Source organism: Aedes albopictus, chromosome 2, assembly GCF_035046485.1.
Source record: "Aedes albopictus strain Foshan chromosome 2, AalbF5, whole genome shotgun sequence".
NCBI lineage: Eukaryota > Metazoa > Arthropoda > Insecta > Diptera > Culicidae > Aedes > Aedes albopictus.
In genome coordinates, this window is record NC_085137.1 from 148,195,579 (window position 1) to 148,219,441 (window position 23,863).

At 38.0% G+C, this 23,863-nt stretch overlaps 1 protein-coding gene across 2 annotated transcripts in view; it reads left to right on the forward strand.

The window, feature by feature from the left end:
- The window catches only part of LOC109428851 (protein Star), a 143,392-nt gene that overhangs the window by 59,136 nt on the left and 60,393 nt on the right, over positions 1-23,863 (forward strand). For both annotated transcript variants that reach the window (XM_062850587.1, XM_029859452.2), the window contains exon 2: positions 18,169-18,668. In XM_062850587.1, the coding sequence (XP_062706571.1) occupies positions 18,176-18,668 (493 nt within the window). In that variant the 5' untranslated portion in view covers positions 18,169-18,175. The remainder of the gene's footprint in view (positions 1-18,168; positions 18,669-23,863) is intronic.

Sequence of the window (23,863 nt, forward strand, 5' to 3'; positions counted from 1 at the left end):
CTTCCGCTAATTGTTGGCAGGTATGCTAATGCTCACCATATAATCTGGGGCAGCTCAGACATCAATTTGAGAGGCTCCAGTTTGATGGAATACTTAAGTAGTACAGGTCTTGGATTACTTAACATAGGCAACCGCATAACCTTCATGGTATCTGCTAGAGATGAAGTGTTAGACATAACGCTTTGCTCTAGCAGAATTAGTCACGAGCTGACCAATTGGCATGTATCAAATTTAGAATCTTTACATCTTTACATCTACATCTTTTTTGATCATTTGAATGTTACTTCGCAAACTTTGCGTTTCAGGAAACCCCGGTTAACCAACTAGAATCTCTTCTTTACCGATTTGGTTGCAGCCAAATTTCATGGATACTCATCATCCATTGACACTCCAAGTGGTTTAGATGATGCCGTTGATACTACAACGGCCTTCATCATGGAAGCTTTTGAAAAAGCTTGCCATCTGCGGTCTGTGAAGACTACAAGGGGAACCCTTTGGTGGAACTCTGATCTGGCGAAACTCAGGAAACAATGTAGAAAGAGTTGGAACAGACGACGTTCGGCTGGCTCGGAGGCTTTCAGGTCGGCTCGCAAGGCCTACCAGAAAGCTCTTCGGTCTGCTGAGCGATCCGGCTGGAAAAACCTTTGTACGAATGTTTCCAGGTTAAGTGAAGTCAGTCGGTTAAACAAAACCCTTGCGAAATCTTAAAATTTTCGAGTGAACGAACTTCGTTTGCTAAATGGCGATTGCACTTCCTCTGATGAGGAAGTTCTGGAATGCTTATTTAGCATACACTTCCCCAGATGTGTGAATATTATATCTTCGGATGAATCTGATGTCTTTTCTTGTAGTTATGATTCTCTGGCTTCGGCCTGGAGTTTTGTAACTATAGAATCGATCGAATGGACACTAAATAGTTTTGCTCCTTTCAAATCTCCTGGGACAGATTGGGTTTGTCCTATTTTGCTACAGAAGAGATTTGATAATTTCAAACATGTTTTGCTACAGGGTATATTCCCAAATCTTGGCGGGATATTACTGTATAATTTATTCCGAAAGTGGGTCGTGCGTCGTATGAAGAAGCAAAGAGTTTTTCCGTGGCTCACGTGCCCCTTCATGTGAATCAACATGCCTGATGCACATAACATAAGTGGAACTCCATGGTCAGAGCGAAGGAAAAAGTTGTATCCTTTTCCAGCACGCGAAACTGTTATATCTCTCATAAAAGGCGTCGAACTGTCATTTATTTTGGTAAGCAAAAAACATCTGATCCAACCAGTATTACAGTTGTGGCAAAGAATACAGGAACGAAGATTGGCATCTGTGATATGCGCAAAACTAGCTGCTGGAAATCCACTTATTCATTTTGTCATAAATTCATTGCAATCTTCGAAATAACACATCCACGTTTCGCATATCGATCTCCCTTTATATTTAAAGCCATAAAACGTATTTTTGACTTGAGTTTACAGAGTTTTATTACAATTTATGTCCGATTTTAGTTCTCCACGTGCTGCCAGTCTAAATCTATGAGGTCTTTGTTTTACTTCACAGCAATGAAAAATGGTATACGTGCTGAAAAATAGTATGGCAATAATGTTGTAATGTATTTGACATTTCGATGCCCTGTATACCAGCGTACGAACTCGGAAAGGCATCAACTTTTTGAGCCAGAGTTCCACTTATGTTATGTGCCTGATGCCAATCTGGTAAGGTCACTGGGCAGCGATTAGGAAATTGAGTGTTTGTGGATGCCCCAAGGGGGAGTGTTGTCACCGCTTTTGTGAAATCTCGTAGCAGATACGCTATTAATGCAACTCAATAATAGCGGTTATCCTACTAATGGTTTTGCCGACGAATATCTAACATTGTTAATTGGTATGTGCGTAGCGCTCTTTAGGTAGTTGAGAAGGTTGGTGTCACCAATATGGCCTTTCGGTTAATCCGAGTAAACCATCTATTGATCTTTTTAACGGAAAGGAGAAACCGTTATGGCGTTCGACCTTTGCGTCTCTTTGATTCTGAAATCGATGTGACTAAACAGGTCAAGTACGTTGGAGTTATTCTTGATTGCAAGCTTTCCAAGAATGTTTGTGGGATTTTTTAGGATTCCTTAAGAAGTTTATTATCTTCTGAGTACTCCATTGGTTCCTTCAGGAATTTATCCTTATGTTTCTTCATAAGTTTCTACTACAGTTTCTACGGGAATTTCCTTGGCAGTTCCGGTTCTACCGAGAATTAATTCATGAGTTTTTTTTTTAAGATTCCTCTAGGAATAACATGCTCTATTCCGCAATCCGAATAGAACGAAGGGAGACAACCAAAGGATTGATTACACACAGAAACGGGACTGTGTGAGATCGCTCATCTACGTCGCTGAAAAGCGCTACGTAGAATTGCACTTTAGTCACGACCTACCATCGAAAAAATTGGGAGGGAAAGCATTCACAATTCGTCAAAACATAATGTGTCAGCGGACGAGTTAAACGCCGAAGAACTCAACCGTTTTCACCTTCCATCACATAGATGTTGATGAGGTCTGTCGAAGAATGTTTGAGGTTCACACAAACGCTACCGGTTCTGACGATATCCCGATCTCCCAAATGATTCCCCAAACATTCCCAATCCAGTGGAAAACAGTCATCGTCACACCCATAGGTACCGTAATCCGGGGTCAAATTGATCACTTTAAAACAACTTTTGCGGATAACATCAGTGCTTGTTCAAATATCGCCAAAAGAATTTCTGTAAAACCAGTACCCTGTGGATCTCCATGTAACCATGTGACAGAATTTTGTTCAACAGATTTAAACTTTAAGTTAATTAACTCCAAATATCAAAATATAGTAAATGCCACTTTGGGGCGAAATTGATCAGTATACAATTAAGCATCGGTTGGAAAGAAACATTTCCTTCTCCGCTTAATGTTGCTCTTCTAAAACTGAATAACGCGTCTAAAATCTTACAACTAGTGAATTTAATACTTTAAATGCAAAAATAAATTTTGAAATTTCCCCTGAAACGCCTAAAGGTAGGCAATTTCATTTGAAATAAGTGATTTCTATTACAATAAATAACTATTTACTCATAAAATGAACTTTTCATAATTATTTCTTGTTCTGATTAGCTGCATAACATCCCAACCAAGGCTCCACAAAAATGTTAAAACAGAGAATTAACGGGAAGTTCTATTAGCAACTGATTGTTTAGTAGCAATGATTTCAGCTAAATGAGAAATACATTGAAAATTGCTTTAAAAAATAAGGCAAAACTAACTTTTTCTAAAAAATTAAAAGTCTACACTCATCCACAGACAGACGTTTAAGCTCGAACAAAAACACGTCGAAAACGTGTGTAAAGGATTTAAGTGTACCTCAACGCCACCAACGGAGACTGCCCCACATAAAAAGTCGATTTGACCCCACGATGGCAGTGTTCATCGTTAAAATACACTAGCCCACAAAGCGATACGAGCGCCAAACGGCCAAAAACGGCGAGCACTGGAAACAAATATGACAACACAACAATGTAAGTGATGGAACGCTGGCGCCGTGCAACGGGAGCATAACCACATATTCTGAAATGACCGTTACAAAGTTTTACACAAGGCAAAAAGCGAAGATAGACGTCTGTTCTCTGTGACTCATCTCTAAACATCTACGAATCAGATGACGTAAAAAGTTTAAGATCATTACGTTGCTTAAGAGTTTCTAGTATGGAATAACAATGTGATCAATTTCACCCCGCTGATCAATTTGACCCCGTACCGTTTACGGTACCTAAGATATGCAATCCAACTCTACCAAAAGATTATCGCCTCATTAGTGTTTGTTGTTTCAAGACACACGACAACGAACAAGAAAAATGTGCTGATTGCCAGAGTCTTACTCTGGAATAGACTACCACAGGACGAGAAACAGAAGCCAACCATGGGCGTTATTCGCGGTTTGGAGGGTTTTAATCCTAAACTAACTCAAAAAGTACATAACTTGTAAGAATTTGGACAATATATTCGAAATCAGCGAACCCGAATTTAGTAAGTAAAGGTATTTTCAACACAAACGAACATTGATCACTGACATGCTCAATGTTACTCCAAATCAACAAAATCAAAAATTAGATTAAAAAGCCTATTTAAACATGTTTTAAAGTTTTACAATACTTTTTGGAGTAGCTTAACACATATTCAGATGGCCAGTACTTGTTTAAAAAAAAAACATGTAATACTTGCTTTAACGATCAAAACGATCAAACGATCACGATCGATCAATTCTGACTATACATGTCAATGGTTGCTCCTCCGTGATTGATCTGAACTGGTACCAGTTGCACTGTGATCCAACTGAATAAGGGGCTGGGACATTCCACTTATTCTCAAAGTGCAATTTTAGCATATTTGATCAATAACGGCGCCGGCCAAGTCCTTATAGTCAGCTGGGAAGGGAAAGGAATGTTAGAGTGTACTGGTTGTTGCTACTAGAGACCGAGAGCACTCTGCGTCCCCACAACCCGCACGGACTGGGGTATTTGTTAGACGGAAAGGATGGGAGATCTGGGAGTCACCGTTGGGTCGGTGATGCGATCCATGGATAGGGTTATTTATAGTGTTCGTGATAGATTGTGTGGTGAATAAGGTGAATAAGGTCAAGCGGCACAGCACGCTTTGGTTGCATAACTTATAGGCGTTATATATACACTGTGCTGTGAGTGGAAGTTGGAAGGGAGGGAAACGACTTTTTTCAATTCGTTTCTGGTTCTAGCGATGGCTATGAACATATGAATATACATGAGTTGTATATGTAGAGAAGAGAGAGTGAGAGAAAGTGGATAGAAAGATACAAAGTAGGATGAAAAGGACGGGCCAGGGATTGAACCCATGACCTTCTGCATACGAATCAGAAGCGGTAGCCACGAGACCACCAAGCCCGTCAACATGTAATACTTGCTTTAACAAGAGAATTATTCAAGAAAGATCGAAAATTCTGATCAATGTTACCCCGGATTACGGTAACAACTAAAAGGTTATCGTTTACAATAACACCTTACAAATTTCTGTAGCAGTTACGTCTTAGATTCTCTTGAGTATTTTTTTTACGATTCTTCTATGTTGGCTATGTCTGTAATTCTTCCAGATCGTTTTCTTAGAATTTCTTTTGAAAGTCTTCTGGCATAAATGTATCTAGACGTTTCTTATTGTTTTTTTAGTAGTTTCTCTTCAAATCCCCTCAGGAGTTACTCCGTTATTCCTTCACGAATTCTATCAGTTGTACTGGGATACCTTTAGGAGATTTTATATGTAATCTCTTACAATTCCTCCAGAACTACGAATATGATTGAACCTCTTAGGACTCATAGATGACTTTTGTGTGCAAATGTCCAGGAAGTCCAGCTTTATTTATAATGCTTCTCAGGAATTAGCCTACAACCGATGCATACACCTTAATAGAAAAACCACACGGCGTTTGATTCATTTTTAATGACTCTCCAACTTCCAACTGCGAACGTTTCAAGCAGCTGCCAACCACCGAACCGTCATGTGGTAAATTTAGTTGGAAAGGTACCAATTTATCAGGAATCACTGCATTGGGCTCTGCGACGCCACGGCCCAAGTGCCCATCTACTAGAACTGGATTGCGTTAAAAACAACCGAAGAGGATGTCAAACAAAGCTGACAAAACAAAACCGAAAAAAACGCGATACAAATGAAGTTTCGTTTCGGAAGGGAACGTAACAAATTTGTCCGGGGTTTGTGTTTTTTCGATCGCCAAGTACTTGGTATGCAGCTAAAAACTCATACAAATACCTTCGATATAAAGCAATAAAAACGAACTTAGCCACACGGCGAAAGAATGCGAGTAAAGCCAGAGAAGAGAGCGCGTATGAGCGCAAGACATAATAAACAACAACGGAAGGAAGCAAGAGACTGTAAAAACCGGAACAAAAAGGTCAAACCGTGTGGTGATGAGGAAGTGCACCTAACTGAGACCCAACAGCAGAGGGCGGATTGAAGAGGGTGGCGATGGCAGAAACAACAACTGTCGAATGGAACGACCTACAAAAAGTAGAAAAAAAACACCAACAAAAATAGCTGCTGCAGCGGGCTCGTCTTCTTGGTAAGAGGGTGGCGGAATGAAATGGACCTTTGGGGAAAATCACACATTAATGTCCAGGGGGATGACACAAGTTTTCACAATCCAAAAAAGTCGGAATATCCCACAAAAAGTCGACATTTCCACTGAAAAGACGGCAAAGCTTTTGCGGGTTTTTTCCGTTTTTTTCGCCTTTATTATGTTTCGGCTTTGGAAAAATGTGTCGTCCCCCTCGCTAACATCTGTTTTTCTGTCACGCTTTGATACATTTCAGAACCTTATAAATGCATGTTGCAAATTTTATACCTTCAATCATACAAATGTGTAATTAGTGATTATTCCAAGGAAGCCAAAAAAATTCCATTACGAAAAGTTTCTGGACTGACCGGGAATCGAACCTGTCACCCTCAGCATGGTCTTGCTGAATTCCGGTGCTCTTACCGATAATTAGTGCAGTGCGTTCTACTCCGATCTCACCCATAGTCGTGAAACGAAATGAGGCCCTAGGCGTCGTTCATAAATGCAGTAGCATTTTAAAACATGTTTTCGTTCAGAATAGAAAAACACACGATGAAAAAGCAGCGAGCGCTAAAATGTAGCGTCTTTTTTCGATACCTTCGGTAAAGAGGAAGGAAGTAAGGCTGACGATTTTTTTTTTCGAGACTCCGCTCGCTGAGGTTGGACTTGGAAAAAAGTGGAACAATCGGAAGAAATGCCGGAAGGAAGTAGGTTTGGTTGTGTGAGTATGTAAGTGGGTATACTGGGCTAACGATTTCGGTCGCAGAAGAGAAGCTCAAAAGCTGTAAAGCAAAGGAAGGAATTGCCCGATGTTTTTGGGTGGTTGATAGCTTATTAGCATCAGATGAGAAGTTATTAATTCTGATTTTGTTGTGTCATACTTCCATTATGAAACTGCAAGCCGAGGGCTTGCATCTCTCATATAAACTATGGATGCATATGTTTTGGATACATTCAAACAAATTTAGAGAAATTAATACAGTAGTAGAATTTATCGCCATTTTTTTAGAAAGTCCATAATGTAAGAAGATCGACTTGAAGCAGTTTCTTTGCAAATTGGTGAGCTCGTTCCATATTATTACCTACTTTAGTTTCACACAACTATTTTTTTTGGTTTCCAGCTTGTTCACGATTGTTTCAAAATAAAAAAAAAGCTTTTGCAATTCGAAAATTTACGACTTACACACAGATTGAAAAATCTCACGCTCGATGCACCTTGCGAAAGGATTGCCTCCCTAAAGTGAATGACAGTGAAGCAAGAAGATATTGTGGGAATTTTTCCCGCTGACTGCATATTGAACAACAACAGTTATTACCTGGCTTCCGCAACAACACCGTATTTTGGAACGAAAATCAATTCAACCACCATGAAAAGTAATTTCAAAATATTCAACAAAACCTGTTCTTTATCGTACTTATCGTAGAATGTCGCGCAAAAGATTGGATTCGACCCTCTCGAAGCTAAACGCCGGATGATGGTCATTAACCATTATCGGCCATCAATCTTTCACCCATTTCCATTCATTGTACACGACACCCCGGACACAATGATACCGCTAGTACCTCGATCACCATCCTGCCATCCACCATTCCTTCCATCAATCTTACACCCATTGATTGGGTTGGTTGCAGAGGTATAGGGTCTCTCGCTTGGTGTCTGCTGGTTCCTTTTGAGAGGCTCCTCCTGTCATTGCTGCTAGTGAGTGAGTGAAGGTACTTATTAGGCAAAATACACTCGGTGGGCTAATAGCATCCCTTTTGTGGTCCCGTTACCGTTCATTAGTGTCATCTGTCTTCCTGTGCAAGCATTTAGGTACCTACATTCATCTGTTCGGCACGTTACACTACGGTTGAGAATGACAGCTCGTTGCTTGCGACCATAGAATGCACTGTCCGCATATTAAGTAACATATGTCAGCTAAATAGACTAGAAGAGATTCTTAAAGTGGAGGAGCGGACCTGGTGTGATGGTTAGAACACTTGACTATCACACCGAGGACCTGGGATCGAATCCCACTCCCGACAAACTCGCAAAGTGTGAGGTCTTCCTTCGGAAGGGAAGTAAAGCGTGGGTCCCGAGATGAACTAGCCCAGGGCTAAAAATCTCGTTAATACATATAAAAAAAGATTCTTAAAGTAAAATATAAGGAATCAGGTTTGACTACGGTTTTCTAAACCTTTTCAAAACTAATTGGTCATCAAAATGTTTCTTGGGATTTTCACTAATGTTCCAATGACTCCATCACTGTCGAATTTTACTGCAATATCGACCACATCTGTACGGCCTGACGTAGGGTAGCGAACCACTTGGGCAGCGGCCGGTATTTTGGGCACTCTTCGCTATAACTCAGTCAATTTCAAATCAATTGACTTGAAATTTTGTACACTAGATAATATAGATAATATACGTTTCTCATCGCGTTCCAAAAATTGTGTCATTTGGTTCAAAACTGGCTGAGTTGTAGCAGAAAAATGCCCAAAATAGGACCCCTGCCGATATGGTTCCACTTCCCTATCAGAATTAGGAAGCCCGCTATGTTTTGGGTATGTTGCACTGGGTCAACATGGTCGATTCTCTGAAATAAAGATTTTTCAATCACTTTTATGGTTTATGTGTGTTTAAATTTTATGGTTTGTTTCCACAAATCCAAAGGATACGTTTGGTGAACATTTAGACACCAAAAAGATATAGAGGAACTAACTCACCAAATTATAAAAATTTCAGTACACTCGAGACGACATTGTTGACTTCATTTCCCTTCTCCCGGATATTAGCAGCAATATCAGGTTGCTGCTAGTTAGGCAAAGTATGTAAGGTTAGCAAAGGTCTTACTGGTGATGGGCCGTTCGATTCAAAATTTAAGCACTAGGTGGCGCTGACGATGAAATAAATTTTATATTCCATGTATCTCAGGACTCTGATCACTTAGAAAGTTGGTTCCTTCGGCAATGTTGTTTGGTTTATCAAGGCCTTTCAGTTTATTAGCCGATTGGTTCGTGATTTCGCCAGTATACGGCGCTAGTTACAAATTGGCAGAAGCATGCAATTTTTACATATTATCTCGAAAATATTCAGCAACCTGTAACGGTTTATAAAGTGTAGGTGAAATTCTCAAATTTACACTGCTAGTAACACAACTAGCTAGCTATAAATGGTTCAAATTTGGGGTCGATTGGATAACTTCACGTGATGTTAGAGCGTTCATACTGTCTCGTAACTTCACTTTTTACCTGTTCTATGATTCAATTCCAGTGAATTTATGATCAAAAACAAAACGGAAATAATCAAAATCATTATTTTTTGCAATTTCTCATCGTAATAGGCTGTTTTACCTCACGCAAATCTGACAGGAAAAGGCCTACTTTCCCACACCTAATTAACAGTGCTGTAATGATTCATTACAGCACTGATTTGCGTTGCGTAATGAACCATTACAGCACTGTTTTCAGTTTTGGTCAACTTCTTGATGCTTCCTGGACGCAGTTTTGAAAAATTGTGACAACTGCACAGTATAACCTATTATGATCAGATTTTCTTAAACATTGGCTATGAACATCAGTGTGCAGTTAGATGAAAAATTTTTGTTGAAAACTATCCTCAAGGGTAATTTATGAAATTGCAAAAAACGTTGTACGCTACTCGGTGCAGAACTCGATTTTTCCAGCACTCGTCGTAATTCCAACTCGGCAAGCCTCGTTGGATAAATGTACGACTCGTGCTGTAAAGATCTTCATTCTGCACCTAGTTGCGTAAACTACTATTACATCATCCTACACCTTGTCCTACACCCATTTCAAGCCCATTTGTTCATAAAATTTTAAAATAAGTACTTGTAGAACAGGTAGATTTGAGGTTGGGAAATCGCCACTACTTCGTTAAACTGATATATCTAGATAAATTACACATTTATGATTAACTAGCTGTACCCGGCAAACTTTGTCTTGCCTACTGCGTTTTTTGACGTTTCAAGTTTCTAGCCAAGATCAACTCCCCGGTCAAAATGTATGGAAGATCGATTTCAAAAAACTCAATTTTTTCATGTTTTTTTTGCCTCATAAACCTTCCTTGGGTGAAAACTAACAGATATATAGATACCTCCTCTCCTCTCTCCTCTTCTTGGCGTAACGTCCTCACTGGGACAAAGCCTGCTTCTCAGCTTAGTGTTCTATGAGCACTTCCACAGTTATTAACTGAGAGCTTCCTCTGCCAATGACCATTTTGCATGCGTATATCGTGTGGCAGGCACGAAGATACTCTATGCCCAAGAAAGTCAAGGAAATTTCCTTTACGAAAAGATCCTGGACCGACCGGGAATCGAACCCGTCACCCTCAGCATGGTCATGCTGAATACCCGTGCGTTTACCGCCTCGGCTATATGGGTTCTTTTAAAAACTGTATTATTATCCTAAAATGCCCAGGGAATTCTACATTTATTTTTTTCATAGGCTTTGTCATAACTTCTTCTCTTTCTTGAAGGTGAAGATATGACGAAGCCTCGTATTGATTTTCAAGAGCACAACTTTGGAGAACCAAGTGACAGTTTGTGCTGAGAAGTTGATCGATTGGTCATCACCAGCAGGTAACCAATCCACCAACTTTTTAACACAAGCCGGCTTTTGGTTCTTTAAATTTGTGCTCTTGAAAATTGAAGATGTGGCTTCGTCACATTTTATTTACGGAATTTATCCAAGAATTTCAAAATAAATATAGGAAAAAATTCTAGTTTTTTTTGAAAAACTCTGCAAGAAATTTATGCAGAGTTTTCATCTTAGAAACTTTGAACTCTTTTGGAAAATTTCGTAATAGTTTCATTGGCAGTCCTTACTCTTAATATTTTTCATGAAGTTTTGCTCGAAGAAACTGCCTTAGCATTTCTTCTGAATTTCTTTCTAGACTTTTTCAAAAAAAAAAAAAATCTTCTAAGGGATCTAACAGTTTCCATCTATATTTTCTTTTTAAAATTAATGTCAGCAAGCTTCCTGGTATTTTTCTTACCTTTCAGGAAGCATTTTCAGAAATTACGCAGTTAATATTCAAAAAAGATTTTCAAGAATTTTACTCATTAGTCCCGTTACTTCGCATTTAACAATTTAAAAATTGCTACATATTTTTTATTATTTTTTTATGTGAGTACGGTAGTTTACATTTCCTTAAAGAATTTAGCAAAAAGTTGCTGTTAAAATTCAAAGTAAGGAAAAAAATATGAAATTCAGGAAGTGTGGAAGACTACTTTTGCTTGGCGGTGCCAACAAAATTTACAGAATTTACCAAATAAATTTATGCAGGATTTGCATCTGAAAATATACATATAACTCTTTCGGGAAATTTGCAATAATTTCCAGAGCAGTTCCCCCTCTTCATATTTTCGTTAGAAGTTCTTCCAATTATTTTGTCCGCAAACTGCCCTCTGAGTTTTATCTGACATTTCTTTCTAGACTTTTTTTTTTTCAAAAAATCGTCTGTTAAAGGGATTTAACAGAAAACAAAAATTCTATCGTGATTTTCTTTTCTAAAATAATGTCAGCAGCTTTCCTGGATATTTTTCTAGCATTCAGGGTGCATTTCCAAAAATTACGATAGAAATACAGTTAAAGTTGCCCTAAAGTCTTCAGAAACTTCAAAAAGTCGTTTAAGATTTTTATTCAGAGTCATACCAAACCCTCAACAATTAAGAGATTTCTTCATATTCTTTCAATATTTTTTTTATTGTTAAAGACGTGATTTTTGAAGCTCTTCAAAGTTCTTCAAAGCTTTTCAAATAATAACATCGGGAAAATGTAAAATGAATGCGAGAAAAAGTCAGAAAAAAATGCGAGCATCAAAAATTAGATTTTTAAGGACACCCATCAAAAGACGTAGTTCCCAATAATACACACACTTCGAGAATACCCTTTTACTTCTTTTGAAGATTTTAACCATCAACCGGGAAAATGTCTTGAGAAAAATTTTGTGCGGAAGTTCTGCTTATGTTTTGTAATCTTGGCAAGATTCGCGAATTTATCCCGTTTAGGTGGAGAAGAAAGGCTTTCCGAGCTCGTTCATTTCTTCTCCAAATAACTAAAGAGTTTTATCGAACTGGTGATAGAGAATAGAAACTTAAACACTCGTAATAGTGAGCACGTTCCATCCTATTGCTTTGATCCAGATATCGAACAGGGCGTGCTTGGTCACAATGTGCTTACTCTATGTTAAGAACGATTAAAGCCTGAATCCGCAATTATCGGGACACCGAAGTACAGCTATAACTCTGCAATATATACATTAAAATTGCTCAAATTTGGCCTAATAACATCTTAAGATGTGTTCATTTCACCTACAAAATTTCATATGAATCGGAGTAGTACTTTTTGTTGTAGCAATGAAAGAGTAGAATGTGCGCCAATGAATTTTGTACAGCCCCTAGTTTTGCTTGTTAGCGCTGTAACTTTTGAATTTTGTAATGTAAATGGCTGAAATTTTGAACACAAACCTCTCAATCTACATTTGTTGCATTGGCAAAATTTCAAAAAAATCGATGCGCTATCAACAATTTTACAGTCGAAACATGTATTGGGACTGAACGTCATTTTAGCCCTTCCGAAAGCAATTAGTCAGCACCTTTCATTGTTTTGATTGTACTATTGAAAGTACTACACCAATAATTTTAAAATTTTGCAGGCAAAATATACACATAATCAACTACCTTCTGTCAAAAATTCATGAAAATTAGTAGAGAAATTCAAAAGTTATTAATAGGCAAACATCGCACATGAAAAACACGAAAAAATTTCCCTAACACTCACACCTATCAACAGCAGTAGCTTTCATACCAATTGATCAAAGTTGATGAAATTTTGCAAAAAAGTGTATCTATAAGTATCATAACTGCTAACGAAATTTCATAATTATCATCATAGAACTTTTAACTGTAGCTTAAAAGAACCATCTATTATGCGAATGAAAATTGGTCATGATTGTACAAAATGCTTAGAAACACGTCTGTTTGTTTTTCATCTACAGTTAAAAGTAATGCATCGATTTTGATGAAATTTGGCACAAATAATAAACATACACCAAAGAGTTCTCAGTCAATTGTTTGACTCATTTTACTGATTCATTGCAGAACTACAGCCATACTTTTGTGTCCCGATTATTGCGGATACAGGCTTTATTCTGGCAATACATCGTTAAAACAGTTGAATTGATTGTGATATATTCACGGCTTTATCATCTTAAATCGATTTAGAAGAGAGGGTGGCTTGTATAAATACTGGCGCTAGTATCTCACCATGCCGGTACGAATGACCGAAAAATGATTTACAATGGTAACCATTCGATTGAGCCATTGGAGCTGGTATTTACTTATACCTTAACTTTTACTTTACTTTTATTAGCTTATTTAGTTTTGAGCTTGAGCTTCAATGACCGCCTGTAATTGCTACTCCAGTATCGCCAGACCAGCTACACTCACACAATGAACAAATGATAAGCTGCTAGGGGCGAACATTTATCTTCAGAGTGTGCGTATGTTAATGATATTCTACTTTTTAGGCAAGAATGACGCACACTACGTCATTTTGTTGGTCAATGTGGAGAAAGGAAAGGAAGGAGAATGAATGTGAAAAGTTCCTAGACCGACCGGGAATTGAATCCGTCATATGGTCATGATGAACTGAATACCCGTGCGTTACTGCATAGCCCTTAGCAAGAACTATGACAATTAGTTGTACATGTAGAGAGGAGGAATGCAGTAGATAGAAAGATACAGAAATGAAGTGCATGGACTACGGATTGAACCCAGTACCTTCTGCATACGAATCAAAAACGGTATCCACTACCCGAATAAAAAATACAATAGAAAAACCGAACGTATTGTAACAGTACTATTTAGAACCATATTTTTACAATAGACACCACTGTAAAAACAAAAATACAAAAACAATAAGATGTAATGTAGACACCATACAGTGAATTGTAAATAAAATTTTCACAATATGTTATACAACAACCTTTGTAACAATACCAAAAATATGTTGTAATGTAGACACCATACAGTGAATTGTGAATAAGATTTTTACAATTTATTATACAGGTTGTTATGTATCGTAACAATACAAAAAATATTTTTCTCCATTTATATTTTTTTGCAAAACCATACATTTTATTGTAAAATAATTGTTCTAAAGGGGCTGTCCATAAACCACGTGGTCATGAAGGTGGGGGGGGGGGGGTTCGGCCTATGAGCATTTTGTATGGACGAATAAATTTTTTTGTATGGACAAATGACCACGCGGGGGGGGTTCAGAAGTCCCAAAAAAATGACCACGTGGTTTATAGACAGCCCCAAATACTGATACGTGGGTTTTAATATACCGTACATTGTATGGTACATGTATGGTTTCAAACAATAAAATGTACCATAAATATATTGTTTTTAATTTAAATTTCACTACTGACTATACATTTAATCAAATGGTTTTGGAATGGTATTCTTATGTTATGTTGTTAGTTTTACATTATAATGTTATATTATCTTGTCATTTTTCTTCTGTTAATGGTATCTTATGCTTTCTAGCCTTATTAGGGTCTGTGTCAATTAACGAATTAAAATTAATTTTTATTTAAATTTGACAGTTCAACACTTAAACTTGACAGTTCTCCTAAGGAAATAATTATCGGAATGTCAAGTTTAAGTGAAAATTAATTTTAATTCGCCAATTGACACAGACCCTTGAGGGCCCATATAGCCGAGGCGGTAAACGCACGGGTATTCAGCATGACCATGCTGAGGGTGACGGGTTCGATTCCCGGTCGGTCCAGGATCTTTTCGTAAAGGAAACTTCCTTGACTTCCTTGGGCATAGAGTATCTTCGTGCCTGCCACACGATATACGCATGCAAAATGGTCATTGGCAGAGGAAGCTCTCAGTTAATAACTGTGGAAGTGCTCATAGAACACTAAGCTGAGAAGCAGGCTTTGTCCCAATGAGGACGTTACGCCAAGAAGAAGAAGAAGACACAGACCCTTAGAATGCGCTTTGGGAATTTTTTAGAGTGTTTTGGATAACCCTTCATATATAGGATCGCCCACGTCTAAATCTGAGTAGTCTCTGATTGCATTAACAGTTGAAGCTTAGGCTCCCATGCCCCACCAGATAACCGGGTTTTGCAAACTAAGCATTATTTGTGGCAACACTTTGAGCGACATGATGGAACTATGCCGAGCGCGCTAAGTTTTATTAGACCACGACCACTAATTTGGTTGCATGAAGTTGGTGACGAGGTACATAAGTATCATTACAGCGTGCTTAACCGTTATTGCAATATTGAGGCTCCAGTTTGTCTAAAGTTTGAAATACATAACAACTCATGAGAAAACTGTCAAATTCGATTCAAATGTAAGTTAGGTTAGAAAGCGAACCCACAGACGAATCTATATTAGAAGTCGTTTCAGTGTCCAGTACAGTCCATATGTTAAAGCTATCTGTACGTCAAAGATAAATTTCGTCAATCCATTTGATTCGGTTGAGGTCGAAGGCAAGTTCACATGAGGGAAGAGGAGACAACTCTCATAAATGAAGATACAGAAAGAGTAGTGTTGAACTCATCCACTAATTTACGGTAATCTGACCTCCGGGTTGACCTACATTCGTATTACTCTCATCGCACTCTACATACCTAGCCCGCCATATCTCTTGGATCTGCAGTCCTTAGGACACCTGGTTTATCACTTATTTATTTAAACATTTTTTTGACTTTAAATTGATGTTCAACTTATTCACTTTTTTCTCTTTACTTTCCTTTGCATCAAAAAAGTCACGAACATCAACAAAACAAAGCACGGAAAAAATCTAAAAATGAATTAATAATTAAAAATGCACGGAAAAATAATGTTTCGGAAAAGTGAATGGTTCAAACGTAAGAGAAACAGTATAATATATTGTTACATAAAAATCGGATGTAAATGTATGGTAGCTCGATGTGCAAAGCTTTTAGCGAACCATTTCATTACAATACACTTTATTGTAGCTGGTACACTGTATGGTGCAGGAATGGTTTTCACCAAACACCCTATGGTTAGTTTTTATCCGGGTAGACCACCAAGCCCTCGTCATACCTTAGTTCTACAATTGTCCCAAAAACCCTTTGCCATAGGGGTACTACAGCTGACACAACAAGACACAATCGATCAACGATGATCATTTATATCATACCCCCAATAGACGAACATGAACAAGCAGTAGTAGAGCGGTGCTGTTGTCCCACATCCCGCGGCAAGCCAGCAGCAGTAAGAAGGGGGTACTTCACACTGCTTCGGCGAAAAGACTGACTGACAACCGACGAACAAGAGAGGACATCTGCATGAATAATGAAGGGCTTCACCTCGTTCTCTTTTGTATTGGCTGATGCTACTGACTGACTGGTGCGATGTTGCACTCGATCTCAAGAAGGAAGTGCGAGGAATGCTTTTTTTGCTGTTTAGGAGAAAGGTTCTCTTCCAGTAGTATCTAGTGGCAGGGGAGGGTAACTGTAGATCATCCGTCGCGGAGCAGTATGAAACTTCGAAAGGGTTTCTTTCTAAATTTTGGGAGCGATATCAAATTTGGAAGGTTCGGATTTCAATGGAAACCGGTAACGGGTCGCCTTTCATACTTTTAAAGGAGTTTGAATCAGTGTTCTTCGCAGTAATAAATTATTACCGCTATATAAACCGAAACAAAGTTTTCGAACTGTTTTTAATGCCTTATTAAAATTTGGATTGATAGATTATTTCCAGAATTTACTACCCACCTGAATTGACAGTTGGTATTTATGGTTTTATTAACCTTTGTCATCCATCGTCTCTCTCTCTTCTTGGCATAACGTCCTCATTGGGACAAAGCCTGCTTCTCAGCTTAGTGTTCTATGAGCACTTCCACAGTTATTAACTGAGAGCTTCCTCTGCCAATGACCATTTTGCATGCGTATATCGTGTGGCAGGCACGAAGATACTCTATGCCCAAGGAAGTCAAGGAAATTTCCTTTACGAAAAGATCCTGGACCGACCGGGAATCGAACCCGTCACCCTCAGCATGGTCATGCTGAATACCAGTGCGTTTACCGCCTCGGCTATATGGGCCCTCATCCATCGTATCGTTATCTTATAGTTGTATTATTGATTAAATGGCTCTAAACTGAAAAATTATAATATTTGATTCCCAGAAGCGAAATTTTTGAATGGTAATCATTCGATACAACATTGAAATTTTTAAAATCATAACAGCTATCATCAATTTTATATGTGTTACAGTTTGTCCGCTTCCAAATTCAGAAAACATCGTATTTTGCTAGGAATAAAAAAACAGTTTCCCATTTGCTGCTCTTTGGAATATCATCCCGATAAATCAAAATGAAAAATAGTTTTCAGGTTTTTCCCGATACTGACAAAATGGAAAAATGTGACAGCTGTACATGAAAAATAAATTTGAAAGTTTTGAAATTGTTATACTCTGGTCAGCCCGAACTTGTTTGTACCAGATTGAACTTAGCTGAAAGTCTTACTTTCATATGTCTGCTAACAGTTAGTGAAGATTTTGCATTTCAGGTGTATTCTATTTGTACAGTGTTTTTAGCAACTTTGGTTCTTTCTTATCATTCCAAGACAATAACAAACTAATATATCTGTTAGCATATAAGTAGTTCCTTTCCAACTAAAAGCCACCCTAACAAAAGGAACATCTATGAAAAAATACATAGTATACATTGTATGTATTGCATCAATTGTTTTTGCATTGGTATAAAAAATACTGGAATAGTTATGTAACTTATGATCATGCACCATATGACGTATCGTTGGTGATTTTTTTAAAGTATGATATAGGGTCTGTTATGCATCGTAACCATATAGTCTACTATTTTGTCTCAAACATATCTTAAACCATAAATTTGATTGTTTTTTTTTTGTTTGTACATTCTGATGTAACATATTGCTTTATTACCATACAAAAACCATTTAATTCATTATTTCATCAAAACAACTGCACAAAATTGTTCCACTGAACCTAATATTACCTCCGTTTCTCCGCCTTTTTCCAATTCACAGTTATGGAATGAGAATAAAGCAGGCCCCGAAGAAAAAGGACACAATGACACAAGGGGGAGGCCTACAGCAGAGTGGCACCGCCGAGGATGCTACCCAACAACAGATTCCGAACATTGCCGGTACGATCACCGATACGACGACAACCAGCCACAAGCAAATCCACCAAAACCACCACCACCACCATCCGCATCATGCACAGCAGTACCTCAACGGTGGCGTCCACCTGCACCAGCATCTACCTCAGCTGCATCCGTACTCGTCGTCGGTAACGGGCGGAAGTACCGGCCTGCTGGCGGCCAACAACGGGCCAGTCTCGGGTGGGGCAGGTGGTGGTGGTGGTGGTGGTTCGGCTCCTTCCACACTGACCAGTGGAGCAAAACTACCCGCCAAAACGTCCCCCATAGGGCCGTCCCCATTTCGACAGTTGCTTCCGGTGGCCCTTTGCATCATCTCGTTCGCCACGGTGCTCAGCATACTGATCATCTACATGGACACGACAGGTAGGTGCCTTTATGGGGTCATTGAAGGGAGAAATTCTTCGCATTCTTGGGCTAGTGCCCCGGAAAAAAAGTTGCAGTTGGTGGTATGGGTTGTATCATTCGATAATTATTTGCTCAATGATAACAGTACAGAGTATTGTATTATGATCAGATGATATAGAATAAGCAAATCCTTTCAATACTAAATTTCAAACAGTTAATTGATTATTGTATACATATTATTTCGTAAATGGTAACCATATTGGAGATTGTTTTTCCATAATTGGAAGATGCATATCTGTATTCAGAATCATTCAATCGACCAAATACAATAAAATACTATAAATGTAATGGTAATTGTAAAATACGTTACTTATCCACTTGGAGTGGATAACTGACACTGAAGAAGATTACAAGTGATAGTCGAAATACGCGTATCTGTCAAAGGATAAGCAAAATAGGGCGGAATCAAAAGATACAAAACTGATTACACTTATTCGAATAGGGTATTCTGCTTAGAGTGTTCGAAAAGTCGGTACAAGATATATTCATTGTATAATCATTAGAACACTAAATACTAAGAACGATAACCTGTATCATAATCGTACCGTACCGTTCCACTCGGGCATAAAAATCCATAAAGTTCCCTCGAATTAAACTTCTCGCCGCGGAAAGTAACTTGGCACGATTCGGGTCCGAGGTCCGTCAGATATTTTTCCTCGGCAAGACGAAGGGAGTAGGAACTGAGGGCATTTAATTTGGTTAAGTAGAATACCACCGATGGGGGCCGTCCATTAATTACGTAAGGGAATTTTTGCGATTTTCTGATACCCCCTCCCCCCCTTGTAAGATTTTTTGTATGAGAACCTAAAAATTTTTGTATGGCGCGTAAGATTTCTCAAACCCCCCTTCCCCCCATAAACTCTTACGTAATTAATGGATAGCCCCATGCTATGGTGTTTCCATGCGTCCATCCATAGTCCCGGCACAAAAGAAAAGGCAAAGCATAAATCCGGACCGGGCCGTAATTGTCGGAGTCGGAAATTTGCTGTTGTTTCTGGGCTTTGTGCGGTGCATTCTGCCGTCACGATTTGTTGCTGCGTTTACTGGCGATTTGAGCGCTCTTTCTGTCTGTTTTAGTTGGAATTATCGATCAACGGCGCGTTTAATGCGAGGGTCATTTGGTGGGCATACCTACATAGGGCTAAACATTAGAGTGGGTCATCGTTTATATGGAAAATAGAAAAATTCAATGGTATCCCATCAGATCAAATCTTTTTTGATCCCATTTCAGAACCCAAATAAGTGTGCAAAATTTGGGCACGATCGGTTATGTCTACGTTTTGCGCATCGTGTTTGAAGTTTGTATGGGGTTTTACATGGGAAATTACACTTTTTTGCATTTCTCTCATAGCAAGCTCGAATTTTTCTAAACCCGTGTAACCGATAAAGTGAAAACATAGCCTATGGTGTCCTGAAAAACTATGTCGAAGACCGCGAAGTGATCTGATGCTTATGAAAAAAGTTATAGCGTAGGCATTGCTTGGCGAAACAGCATGATTTTGTTGCTATTGTTATTCCTTTACATGTTAAAACATAAACACATGCATGCGGTTCGTTGGTTATAACTATTTTCACAAGCATCGGATCGCTTTGCGGTCTTGAACAAAGTTTTTCAGGACATCCTAGGCTATCATTTTACAGTATCGGTTAAAAAGTTTCAGACAATTTTTTTCAACTTATGGCTAAAATGCAAAAAAAGTATGTTTTCCCATACAAAATCCCATACAAATTTCAATTGCAATGCGCAAAGTGTAGACGCAACCGATCGTGCTCAAATTTTGCACAGATACTCAGGACCCGAAACGGAACCAAAAAAGCTTTGATCTGAGAAAACGGTTCCGATGACCCACACTACTAAACATACAGAGAAATGTTCTTGCTAGGCGGTGATAGTATATCTGAAATAAACTGTAGTTTATTATTTAATTTATCTTAAAACACTGTCTTCAACCAGAGGATGCATTCTAAGACAACGGACAACACACGAAACACCCAATAGAGATTTTTCCGTTTGCCAAAAAATTTCATCGACTGAACCGGGAATCGAACCGACACTCAGTGAATCAAAATTCAACCATCGCGCAACAATAACGACAATGTCGCAACCTGAATTTGTTGCGACATTTTACTCAATGCGACATAGGTTTGTCTCAACTTGAACAGAATAGGACAAAGATCGTGCACCACAAGTTGAGAGATTTGTAAGCCGTGCATTGTGTTTTCGAGCGGTTACTTCGAGTCGGTAGACACTGCAAGGCTGCTGAATATGTATCATCAAAAAGTTTCGATTTTGGGTTAGTAATAATTGATTATTCACGAAAAGTACACAATAAATTTAGCTTCCGTTTTGTCCGCAACAAAGATTTTCGAGATCATGGTATTATCTGTTATTAGTTAGGATAAAGAGTAATCGCCGCATCTTCTTTTTTGCTTGTTTTGTTCCTCTTTTGTCTGACAATTCTCTTCACTGCCACTGCGCACGGCCACAATAGCAGATGACCGTAAAGTGATTTTATTATCATTGAGCTAAACATTTTTTGAAGAAAATAGCGTAAAATTCGAACACTTGCGCTACCGTTGGGAACTATTGCCTGCACCAAGGGGTACAATTTATATGAAGTTTATGATAAAAGGCTCATAAAATATCTGAGTGTGGTAATGGAATGTCCAATCAAAATAAAATTTCAAAGCGCTGATAAAAATCCACCAAACAATATTTGGTGAAAACCATTCGTGTACCATATAGTGTATCACCTACAATAAAATATATCGTTATGCAATTGTTCGATAAAATCATTACGTATTGTATTTACTTAAAATTTGCGTCAGATTTGTATGTAACAATATTATTGTACTATTTTTCTTGCGTTTGAACCATTCACATTTCCAGAATATTTATTCCATGCATTTTTCGATTTGTTTTCAATATTAGTATTTTTCCATGCGTTGTTTTGTTTATGTTCGTGACTTTTTCTAGCAAGAAAAACCAAAATAAAAAGTTCAATTACGTTTAAATTAAGCTTAAATTGCATAAAATCTTACTGTTAGTGATAGTGTAGTGACGAACATGTACCAACGGATGGTTGGACGCTAGCCTACGACAACCTCAGATGCTCCAAGAGTGAAGGCAGGGACTAGGTATGAACAGTGAGAGAAAAGCAATGCAAATGTTAATTAATTCAGAATATACATAAGTCAGATTGCCGTGAGTTAATGAATGAAATTCAACACGAACTGTATCAATTTTATTTCCTTTTGGGGAGATTTTCTCCCCTGTCTCCTTTGACTACGATCGTTTCAATTGCAATCAATGAAATTTATTTTTGTCATGAAGCTATTTTTGCGTACGAACTGGACTCTGAAAGACCTACTTAAATGTTCGTTTTCGAATTCGTTCTTTAGGACTGGAACACATAGCTTGTATTTGGTCGAATTTTTCCTATAAGTTATCCTTTCATCATCCTCTGAGTTAACTATATAATTCGATACTAACGTTTGTTTTACATCCCAAGCTTCACACGCTGTAATGTTACTTTACTTCATCACCCACTTCATGCAACTACATTAGTGGTCTAATAACACTTAGAGCGCTCGGCAATGTTCCATCATGCCGCTCAAAGTGCTGCCACAAGTAATGGTTAGTTAGCTAAACCCAGTTATCTGGCTGGTGGGACATGGGAGCCTAAACTTCAACTGCTAATGTAATCAGAGATTAAATTAGACTTTGACGTGGATGATCCTATATTTGAAGAGTGATTCAAGCTGTTTTGTAAAATTCCCGAAGCAGTTGATGTTGAACTTAAGAGCTTCTAATCCGAACGCTTGAGGATAGTTCTCTGTCACTAGTACGGTTTATGCCATGTAAAACAATACAACAGAACAAAAGAGAACCATTCACAAACCATTCAATGTAATATATAACCAGTATCAAAATTGCTATTCAATACAATAATTCCCTGTTCCTTTCATTGTTCGAAACTATACATATACTATATAATGTACATTATATTTGAATCCACGTATCAGTATTTACAACACTTTAGTTACAATAAAATGTATGATTTTTTCAAAACGATTAGTGTTTTTTTTGTTACGATAATTAACAAACTATATCATTTATTAAAAAAACTCATTGACAGCTTACTGTATGGTTGACAACGTTACATCGTATTGTTTTGTATTGCTACTTGTACTATTATTTATATTGTAAAAATATTATGCAAAATAGTACTGTTACAATACAATGTTCGGTTTTTCTATTGTATTTTTTTTATTCGGGTTACTTACTAGGATGTTAATGCTTTGATTTGCTGCCAACATAACCTAAATCGACATCTGAAGGGGAGATGGCTCAGAAATTTATCAGGATACACTCAAATAGTCGAATTTTATTTCTCCAAAGTACTCTTCGTAATATATCTCGGATACGCAATCCAAGGTCTAATTCAAATTGATTTTTTTTTGTAACGCGCACACACATACAGACATTTATAACTTGGCCCTATTTAGCGGTATGAATATCCTTCTTATGAGTGTAACAAGGGTAGTAAACACATTGAACACTGTGAATATCCTCTATCCATGGATCGGATCACTAACTAATGGTGACTCTCAGATCTCAAATCGTATCCCATTAACTAATATCCTTCTCTTGGTGTGTGTGGGAATGCAGAGTGCTCTCGGTATGTAGTAGCATCAACCATCATACTTTTTCATTGCCTTCCCAACTGACTGTAACAACTTGGCCGACGCCGTTTTTCATCAAAAATGTATAAGCTGCTAAAATTGTTCTTCGAGAATAAGTGAAGTGTCCCAGCATTTATTGGATCTCAATGCAATTTATACCAGAAAGCTAAGCCAAAGAATCTTTAAAATGCCTTTCTTACGTCCCAAAATGAGAAATAAAGTTCAAATTTTAATGTTGGACCATAAGTTGGAAGGATCATCGCAAATTAAAACCTCTGGTCTAATAATTTTAAGGTTTTTGGAATGAAAGGCTCTTTTTCAAAAATATTTCGAATAACATTGACACCCGAAAGATACAATTTTGAGCTCGATAACTTAAAAACACATTCTTTTTTCATGCGAATTTTGCCCTAACTGATAAAGTGAAGTATTTGATTTTACTATAGTGAGCGGCTATTAGGGCATGA